This window comes from Papilio xuthus, unplaced genomic scaffold (genome assembly GCF_000836235.2).
Source record: "Papilio xuthus unplaced genomic scaffold, Pxut_1.1 DF827756.1, whole genome shotgun sequence".
Lineage (NCBI taxonomy): Eukaryota > Metazoa > Arthropoda > Insecta > Lepidoptera > Papilionidae > Papilio > Papilio xuthus.
Genome location: NW_013530893.1, coordinates 4,079,471 through 4,089,776, shown reverse-complemented (window position 1 = coordinate 4,089,776; position 10,306 = coordinate 4,079,471). Strand labels below are relative to the sequence as shown.

At 38.9% G+C, this 10,306-nt stretch overlaps 1 protein-coding gene across 3 annotated transcripts; it reads left to right on the top strand.

Moving 5' to 3' along the window:
• The first annotated feature begins 2,102 nt into the window (after positions 1-2,102).
• On the top strand, positions 2,103-9,585 carry LOC106116449 (cytochrome P450 4g15-like). 3 transcript variants are annotated; one of them, XM_013310295.1, is made up of 11 exons: positions 2,103-2,167; positions 3,025-3,180; positions 3,671-3,760; positions 4,557-4,667; positions 5,232-5,417; positions 7,163-7,359; positions 7,446-7,509; positions 7,745-7,937; positions 8,027-8,178; positions 8,606-8,785; positions 8,973-9,585. In XM_013310295.1, the coding sequence occupies exons 2-11, from the start codon at positions 3,036-3,038 to the stop codon at positions 9,122-9,124; spliced, it is 1,470 nt and encodes a 489-aa protein (XP_013165749.1). In that variant the 5' UTR covers positions 2,103-2,167; positions 3,025-3,035; the 3' UTR covers positions 9,125-9,585. The 3 variants fall into 3 exon arrangements, with proteins under 3 accessions (XP_013165749.1, XP_013165748.1, XP_013165750.1); XM_013310294.1 differs by lacking the exon at positions 2,103-2,167 and adding an exon at positions 2,258-2,289; XM_013310296.1 differs by lacking the exons at positions 2,103-2,167; positions 4,557-4,667 and adding an exon at positions 2,258-2,289.
• Positions 9,586-10,306: the final 721 nt, after the last annotated feature.

Here is a 10,306-nt window from a genome sequence, read left to right as displayed (position 1 = left end):
ATTCAATTACAACCAAAAAAGTGCTACAACATTCTTGTCAGACTATAATTTTACATAATTCTTATGATTGTCGGAAAATATGTAAACTAAACAATGTCATCTTGACAACGTCATCTGACCAATGATGAAGCGGCATTTGCACAATCTCATCTTGACAGTGTCATCTGACCAATGATGAAGCGGCATTTGCACAATCTCATCTTGACAGTGTCATCTGACCAATGATGGATCGTCATTTGCACAATCGCATCTTGACAGTGTCATCTGACCAATGATGGAGCGGCATTTGCACAATCGCAACTTGACAGTGTCATCTGACCAATGATGAAGCGGCGTTTGCACAATCTCATCTTGACAGCGTCATCTGATCAATGGATGGAGCTTTATTTGCACAGGACGATGCTGCCATTATTTTATTTTCGAAATTCCAGAAAAAATCGTGTGGCGATTTAGTTTTAATTTGTAATATCAGTTGTAAGATAAAGTTGACATGTAACGAATAATTATTAATGTACTTTATGCTGAATATAATTATAAAGAAATGTAAAACATCGTGTTTTCTTGAAAAATCCATTATCGGTATCAATTTTTGATTCAATCAATTTGAATTAAATTCATAATTATGTAGCCTATGTGTTCTTCCAGATTGTAACAGTGGTAGAACCCGCTTTAACATCTTCGCATGAATTGGCCCGGTTCGCCCGGTGAAATACCACGACCACACAGAAGATAGGCGTGAAGTGGAAGCAATTCCGCGTTTCCTCTGATGAGTGTACGTCCCGAAGGCCTAATTTAGTCCTCTTTCCTTTCCCACCCTTTTTCATATATCATAAGGTGTCAAACGAGCGAGCGGTCACCTGAAATCGCCGAAATAGCGAAGGGGCCCTTGCCCATAGACATACGCAATTGCATATGCGTTGCCTACCTTTAATCGACGGAGGAAAGGATGCACAGAAAGAATATATTTTCCCTTTCCATGCATCCTCTCATCCGGAAAGTCCACTTCCACTTCCCATCCTTTCCTTGTAAGAAATAGGATGGGAAGGGAAAGAGAACTAAATAAGGCCTCCGGGACGCACACTCATCAGACGAAACGAGGAATTGCTTCCACTTCACGCCTGTCTTCTGTGTGGTCGTGGTATTTCGCCGGGCAAGCCGGGCCAATTCGTGCGAAGATGTTAAAGCGGGCTCTACCACTGTTAAAACCTTTTATTTTAAGTTTGTTGCAACGAATGTCATTAGTAGATTATTCAAATAACAAATCGGAATCAATCGGCGTTCGGATAATCGGCGTTCTACTGTATTTATTTCATTTTTTTCCAAAAAATCTACAGCTTTCTTACAAATTTGTACAGAATAATAATAATTTTTGAACACAATCCTCAATGATTTTATACTTTTTAGTTTAGAAAAAAAATAAAGCCGCTAGTGGATGTGTGTATGACTGTGAGTGTGTGTTGGTATGTATGGATGTGTGTATCAAATCAAAATGTATCCAATGCATGCAATGTAACGTATTTAATTATAGCATAATTAAAAAGAGCCAGACAACCTCCATTGAAATGATTAGCAAAAAACGAAACTTTTTTTTAAAATACTAATATCTTACTAATATTATAAATGCGAATGTCTAGATTGATGTATGGATGTTAGAAGGTATCTGCAACACGACTGCATGGATCTTGCTTTGGCATAGAAGTAGAACATAGCCTGGGAGAAAACATATGCTAATAATTTAGTTTTTCTTTTAGTTCCGCACAGACGGATTTGCGGGCGACAACTAGTAATATAAAAAATAGATTGATGTTTGTTTGAAAGTGTCTCTGGAACGGCTCAACGGATCTTGATGAATTTTGTCATAGAAGTAGAATGTAGCCTGGAAGAATACATAGGTTACTTACAAAGTTTATTTTTATAATATCGCGCAGACGGAGACGCGAGCGACACCTAGTATTATAAATGGAAGAATTTGAAATTTAAATTTAATTGAATAATTAATTTGACGGCGCCTCCGTCAATTAAGCAACTAGTTAGTAATAAAACCGACACGTGCTCTTCCGTAACCCCATACTATAAAGTCGCTCGATTACTTATTAAGATAACTAATCGACTTTAAGTAACTCATAATTGTAGTGTTTTTGGTATTCGTTTTTGTAGCTGATGTGAGGTAAATCATTTAATTTTTAAATAAAATTATATTTATCTCTTATTATTGTGGAATATGAGTAAGTTTGAAATTAGTGCCATTGATCGAGAAATTATGTTATCGTGGTTTGGACATGTTATGTGGTAAGATAACACAAATAGAAAAGTAATAAAATTATATGTCATTTCACAAAAGTAAAGGAAGACCGAAGAAAGTTTTTTATATCATTAGGTGGCAAACGAGCGAGCGGCCACCTGAAATCGCTGATGTAGCGAAGTGACCGTTGCCTATAGACATACGCAATTGCATATGCGTTGCCTACCTTTCATCGACGGAGGAGAGGATGCACAGAAAGAAAATATTTTCCCTTTCCATGCATCCTCTCATCCGGAAAGTCCACTTTCACTTCCCATCCTTTCCTTATAAGAAAAGGGTGGGAAGGGAAAGAGGATTAAATTAGGCCTCTGGGACGCACACTCATCAGACGAAACGCGGAATTGCTTCCACTTCACGCCTGTCTTCAGTGTGGTGGTGGTATTTCGCCGGGCGAACCTGGCCAATTCGTGCGAAGATGTTAAAGCGGGTTCTACCACTCTTGTATGGATTGTGTGAGGATATTAGTACAAAGGGAGTGGATTCAGATATGAGTTGATAGTGATGTATGGAGTTCATGTGCCGACCCTACGTAGGGATAATTGATGGCCTTATAGATGTTTATTATACGTAGATTGACATATGAGTAATTAGGTTTTTGGTGGTTGAAAATACGGAGTTAATAAAATAAATTTCTAGTGATTCTTAAATTAAATCTTAGAAGGTGGTTGAATATTTTTTCGCTTCTAAAAATTATTTGGATTAATAGAGATACTTTGTTCCAGTGAGATTTGTGATGTTGCTGTTAATATTATCTTTAATCGTGTTCGCATTGTACTGGGTATGGGGATGGTGTGTGACATCACGTTTGGAACCCCCCGAACATCCCGGTAGGGTTCCACTCATTGGACATCTACACATTTTCTTAGGAAACTCTACTAGTAAGTTATATTAGTGTTATAGCTATCTATCTATATCTTTTTTATCTTTTCATCTTTTAGATATATTTATTTCATTATTTAAATCAATCCCTGTTCGTTAGTCTCGCTAAAACTAGAGAACGGCTGAACGGATTTTGGAATCGGATCTTATCTTGGTCTTGAAATGTTCGAGGAGGTCAAGGGAAGGTTTAAAAGAGAAAAACCGAATGATTGCCGGAAAACCCCTAAAACAGCCTTTTTCTTTTTCCCATATAAAAATGTCCCATAGTCAATTTAAACTTTATTGAATAATTATGCTTTTATTTAATACCGCGCAGACAGAGTCGCGGGCGATAGCTTGTTTTAATATAAAAGCGGGTGACATTTTGATGGAGCAATAAAAATGTTTTACATTTTTGTTATGTTTCTTTTGTAATTGGGACAAATGAAACTAACAAAAAGCTTGTAATTACAAAAATAATTGTATTTATATATTTTTTCAATTTTTTAGCCCTATGGAACACTGCAAAGGAATTATCGTACACCAGTTTGCGAATGGGTGGTGTGACATCCATTTATCTTGGACCTCGGATTGTTTATGGTAAAGTTAGTTACGATGTTTAGTTAGTTAAAGTTACTCTCTAATATAAAAAGTATATTGACAGACAGACGGACGTACAAAAAAGTGATCCTATAAGGGTTCCGTTTTCTTTCTTGCGAGATAAGGAACCTTAAACCACCGTAACCACGTCGTCTGTTTGTAGAAGTGTTGTAATCGTACTAGTCTTATTAATATTATAAATGCGAATGTTTAGATGGATGGATGTTTGTTTGAAGGTATCTATGGAACAGTTGAACGGATCTCGATGAAATTTGGCATACATATAGAACATAGTGTGTTCAATAGAATTCAATGTTATATAAAAAAACTTAATTAGGCTGCCTTTTGTGGGGAATAATTAAAAATAACAAAAATGAATTTTATAAAAAGAAAGCGCACAACGCGTTATCGATAAAGAGATACCTCTAGGATGCAGCGCAGTTAATTATGCATTATTTCCTTAACCTTTTCTCGGTTACATTCTATTTTCTATCGACAAAACACTTCTTCGTTGTTACGCAAAATACTAAAATTGAGAGTGAGAGTTCCGAAATGCCTATAAGTATGAGCGGGAGATCTAATAAAACGATTTATGACTTAGTTCACACGTTTGTAATGGCACAACTATCGTTGAGAGCGCAAGCTGCGAACCTCCATTAAGTTGGGATCGTATTATACTATACGTATCAGTAAAACTTTAGTAGAAATTAGTTGATAGGATTTTGTTATTTGATTATTCACGTTACAGATATTTTCATTTCATAACACGAAATAATTAAGTTTTCTTTGTTTCCAGTTTTGACAGACCCTGACGATTATTTAACTGTCGCCAACGCTTGTTTACAAAAGGATAACTTCTATAATTTTGCTAAACCCTGGCTCGGGGAAGGTTTAGTCACTGGAACACGTATGTAAATGATTGTAATTCATACTATATTCTGTGTAAATTATGATAACACTAGCTTATCCTCGCGACTTCGTTAATAAAAACTAAGTAATGTGTGTTCTTTCAGATAGTGTTCTATATCTATACTAAATTTCAACCAGGCCCATGCAGACGTTCTGGAGGCACATACAAACAAGCATCCATCCATCCAAACATTTGCTTATAATATTAGTATAGATGTAAATTACAGAATTCCTTTTTAAAAATGAAATGTAACCTTTAGCATAACCTATAAAAACTTTTGTCCATCTATCTGTCTGTCCGTAAGGCTGCGTTATTGCGAGTAACTCCGGAACGGCTGGACCGATTTTGAAGGGAATGTAACTGATGTCGCGGGCATATTGCAGACTACTTTTGTTTAATTCTGCGCTAAAGAAGTCGAGGGCGTCTACTAGTGCATTGTACCAGGGAAATTAATAGACAGATTTATTCACACATGTGTAATTAGAACAACTTCACCTGGTACTTGACAAATACTAAGCGATAGCTGTCGCAGTGTTCCGATTTCTTTTTTATACATTGCAGTACCAATATGGAGGCATCATCGAAAGTTACTGAACCCAGCGTTCAGTCAGCTTGTGCTGGACGGTTTCCAGGGAGTTTTTAACAGTCAGTCCCGTCGTCTAGTTAGAGACATGGCATCGGAAGCTGGGAAGGGACCTTTCGATCATTGGGCTTACACGCGACGGAATGCGTTGGAGACTATCTGCTGTAAGTAAATAGTTGCTGAATGCTACACTAACGCCTGATTTTTACAGAAATCTACACTTATTGACGGTATTTATAAATCATTTGATTTAAATTAAATCTATCTAAAGATTGCGATTACAGTTTAACAGCATGATCTATTTAGTCGGACCGATCTTAAGATTTTCTTTCAGCGTTTGTTTTTTTTACAATCATACATATTTTAAAGCCTACTTATCTTTTTTTGAAGAGGCATTTACAGCTTCACAGGGCTTGAGGTGGCCGAGCGCAGATGGCACCTAGCCTAAACCTCGTTTAAGAGTAACTAAGCTCGAGGGCTCCCTCAGGAACCTCGGCTCGGGCCGTTACTTCGTTATTATTACCGGATTGGGAGGCCGCCGAGCTCTTAGGTCGCTTCGGAGCTCAAGGGCCCCGAGAGGGGACCTCGACTTGGGCTGTCACTCGATACGCGTTTAGCATTCCGATTCAAGGGTGCCCGAGGGGGCCGAACCTCGGCTTGTTCGGTTGCTGTTGTCTGATTATTATTAGCGCTGATGCATCTAATGTTACTACCACTTCGGAAAGCGTTAGCGCTGGGAGAAGAAGTGGCGGAAGAAACTCCAGCTACGCTTCTATCATTGACAAGTGAAAATCTGCCTGCTATGAGGCCATATCGCGAGAATGATTGCCGTAGCCGGCAGCGACTGGGATGTGTGGTGTGACTGCTAAGTTTTTTAACCCTAGCCTGAGCGATGGTAGTTGCGTCATCTTGAAAGTCGAGGACGTGCCTAGGTCTACGATAATCAAGGCGAAATTTACCGAGCGCGATTGGATTGTAGGTGACGGCACCTACAACTAGCGGATTAGGATGCCCGACGGCGGAGTCAAAATAACTACGCGACGCCAACTTCAGGTGCTGGGCTATGGTGGACAAGTCCAGGTCTATGTGCAGATCACTGTTGCGCATGTACCACGGGGCTCCCGTGGCTCTACGTAAAAATCTGTTCTGAATCACCTGAAGTCGATGTATTTGTTTCGGAGCTATATGCGCGAATGCCGGATTAGCATACGTCATGACGGGACGTACTACTGATTTAAGTAATGCGGAAAGACGACCTAATATAAAAGCCGCGCGGTTTCTAACCCGGGTTACATGTGCGGAGAAGTTGAGTTTAGAGTCCAGGATGACACCTAAGTATTTAACTTTGTCTTCCCATGGTATTGGGCTGTCCATGAGTGTGACGGATGGAAGACGAGTCACTTTGCGGCGGGAAAAGTAGAGAGCCGCGCTTTTGGTAAGGTTTATTTCGATCCTCCATTTCCGAAACCAGGCACCAGGGGTGTTGGCTGCAGTCTGAAGGCGTCGACAAATAGCTTCGGGCTTACGACCAAACGTGTAAATACAGGTGTCATTGGCAAATAATGCTAGTTCTACACCATGTACCCGCGGTATATCATTGGTGTAGAGAGTAAATAGGACCGGCCCTAACGCTGACCCTTGAGGCATCCCGGCTCGAACGGGGTGCGATTGATAACATATTCCCTCAACGCGGTAGCGGAACGTGCGGTCACTTAGGAAATCTCGTATTATGCATACAAGACAGTCGGGTACTATTATTTATCTCTTGGACTACATTTATTAGTTAATTTAAACAAAACATCTCAATACCGCGATCTAAGTGTACTGTTAATATGTTCAACGTCATCTGTTGGGCGCAACCGTTATTTCTTAATTCCTCTAATGTTTTGTTGTACTTTTATTTGAACAGTGACCGCTCTGGGAGTTGATTTCTGTGAGAACAGTGTTCTGAACAGTCAGTATGAGCACGCGGCGGAGCAGATGTTCAATGTGCTGGTGGAGAGGTTCCAGAAGGTCTGGCTTCACAGCGACTTTTTATACAACTGGTCTAGCCTGAAGAAGAAACAAGAGAGATGTCTGGAGATTTTGCACAATATGTCAAACACGGTAAACTTGATGTACTGAGTTTTAAAACGTATGTTTAGTATTTATGCTGGATACTAAGATGAAAAGCCTTGTTTTTTTTGTTTTAGGTTCTAAGAACACGTAAAGCTTCATACTTAAGCAATAAGAAGAATGGATTAGAAGCATCAACAGGTCTGTATGAGCAACAATTTATGATGTTGTACGAACATTTTTTTAAGCTCCACTTTTGCGATATTAAAAATATCTTTCTTCAGCCAGTAATATTTACAGTCTTATTCTTCTTAAATTATTTAAAGTTCGGAAACTGAAGTCAGTTTTAAAGATTCTATTAAAAATATATTAGTTACGTTCAAATTTTTTCATGACTTCTTCTTGATCATAGTACAAGATCTCGTGTTAATTTTAGGAACGAAATTCAAGACGTTTTTGGATCTTCTATTAGAGTTATCTATTGAGAAAGGAGCGTTTAACGACTTGGAGATAAGGGAGCAAGTAGACACAATGATAGTCGCAGGACACGACACGTCTGCTAATGTTTTAATGTTCACCTTAGTTATGATTGGATCGTATCCGAAGGTGCAGGAGAGAATTTTCGAAGAGTAAGTGCAGATCAAGATTATCAAAATACGTGTCTTAAATGATTCTCTTTTATATTTACGTCATTTTGAAATGAATTACTTAATTTTAGGTTATACGACATTTTCGGGAACGACGATAGAGATGTGACTAAGCAAGATTTATCTCAATTGGTATACTTAGAGGCCGTGCTGAAGGAAACTATGCGGGTTTACCCCATTGTGCCCGTGACTGCGAGGTGGCTTGATAGAAATGTTAAGCTAAGTAAGTTGTATTGAATGTCAAGGTAAATTTTAAAACACTGTTAGTTATAGATCTACAAGGCTTTCTGGCCCGGTGAACATAAGTCGAACATTAACGCCCTCCCTGTCAACGTCAAAAAAGTGTCCCAAGATCCGTAGTACTGTCGTAATAGACGGACGGATAGATATAAGAAGTTATCTCCAGGGCAGCTCAATGGATCTCGATAAGATTTGGCATAGAGACTATTGATAGAACGTAGTCTGTAAGACATAGGTTACTTTTTATTTTTCTTAAATTCGCTGGTATAGAGTCGCGGGCAACAACTTCTTTGTTTTAATTCCGCGCAGATGAAATCGCGGACTAAAGCTAGCTTGTTATATTCTCTCATTCCCATTGATTTTAACGAAACATCAAGCTACACTCTTTCAGTCATTCATTTTTTTTTCAGAGAACTACACGTTAACCGCTGGTCGGACTTGCCTTATGTTTGTGTACGGGGTCCATAGACACGCCATGTGGGGACCTGACGCTGAGGAGTTCAAGCCCGAACGCTGGCTGGAACCGGCCACTCTGCCGCATTGTCCCAACGCCTTTGCTGCATTTAATATGGGCAGAAGAATCTGCATTGGTATGCAACATTATTTTAGTTACTCTTCCATCCTTTCTTGTCTCCAATAGGAATTCGAAACATTCAAATCGTTAGCTCGGATTCTTTAGCTGAATATGGGCAGCGGTCACTTTGCCATTTTGGCGAATTCAGATAGTCGTTTACTCCAAAGTCACCACTATTATACTAGAAAAATCTTTATTTCCAGGTAAAACGTACGCCTATTCGTCGATGAAAACAACGTTGGCTCACCTATTACGTCACTACCGAGTACAAGCCGACCATAATAAGATGATATTAAAGCTTGACGTCATGCTCAAACCTGAATACGGTCACTTAATATCCATAGAGAAGAGATGAAATGTAAATTAAAAAAGCCGTAACACATTTAAAGACTGACACTTTTATTATTCCTGATGGATATAAGTTACATTCAATTACAACCAAAAAAGTGCTACAACATTCTTGTCAGACTATAATTTTACATAATTCTTATGATTGTCGGAAAATATGTAAACTAAACAATGTCATCTTGACAACGTCATCTGACCAATGATGGATCGGCATTTGCACAATCGCATCTTGACAGTGTCATCTGCCCAATGATAGAACGCCGTTTGCACAATCTCATCTTGACAGTGTCATCTGCCCAATGATAGACCGGCGTTTGCACAATCTCATCTTGACAGTGTCGTCTGACCAATGAGGAAGCATTTGCACAGGACAATGTTGCCATTATTTTTTTTCGAAATTCCAGAAAAATGTTTCGTGTGGCGATTTAGTTTTAATTTGTAATATCAGTAGTAAGATAAAGTTGACATGTAACGAATAATTATTAATGTACTTAATGCTGAATATAATTATTAAGAAACGTGAAACATCGTGTTTTCTTGAAAAATCCTTTATCAAGTTTTGATTCAATCAATTTGAATTAAATTCATAATTATGTAGCCTATATGTTCTTCCCGATTATGTTCTACGTATGTGTTAAATTTCATTAAAATCCGATGAGCCATTACGAAGATATCTTCAACCATACATCGATCCATCCATCTTAACTTTCCCATTTATAATATTAGTAAGATTTTTCCTTCTTTTTTTATATCATAAGGTGGCAAACGAGCGAGCGGCCACCTGAAATCGCTGAAATAGCGAAGTGACCGTTGCCCATAGACATACGCAATTGCATATGCGTTGCCTACCTTTATTCGACGGAAAAGAAGATGCACAGAAAGAAAGTATTTTCCCTTCCCATGCATCTTCTCATCCGGAAAGTCCACTTCTACTTCCCATCCTTTCTTTATAAGAAAAAGGACGGGAAGGGAAAGAGGACTAAATTAGGTCTCCGGGACGCACACTCTTCAGACGAAACGAGGAATTGCTTCCACTTCACGCCTGTCTTCTGTGTGGTCGTGGTATTTCGCCGGGCGAGCCGGGACAATTCGTGCGAAGATGTTAAAGCGGGCTCTACCACTGATATGTGTATGAATGTGAGTGTATGTGTGTGTGTGTTTCAAATCAAAATGTATGCAATGCATTCAA

Excerpts from the sequence above, each read along its gene's own strand:
- LOC106116449 (XM_013310294.1), top strand. Across the intron at positions 3,761-4,556 it reads TGGACCTCGGATTGTTTATG|TTTTGACAGACCCTGACGAT; the intron begins GTAAAGTTAGTT and ends CTTTGTTTCCAG. Across the intron at positions 5,418-7,162 it reads TGCGTTGGAGACTATCTGCT|TGACCGCTCTGGGAGTTGAT; the intron begins GTAAGTAAATAG and ends TTATTTGAACAG.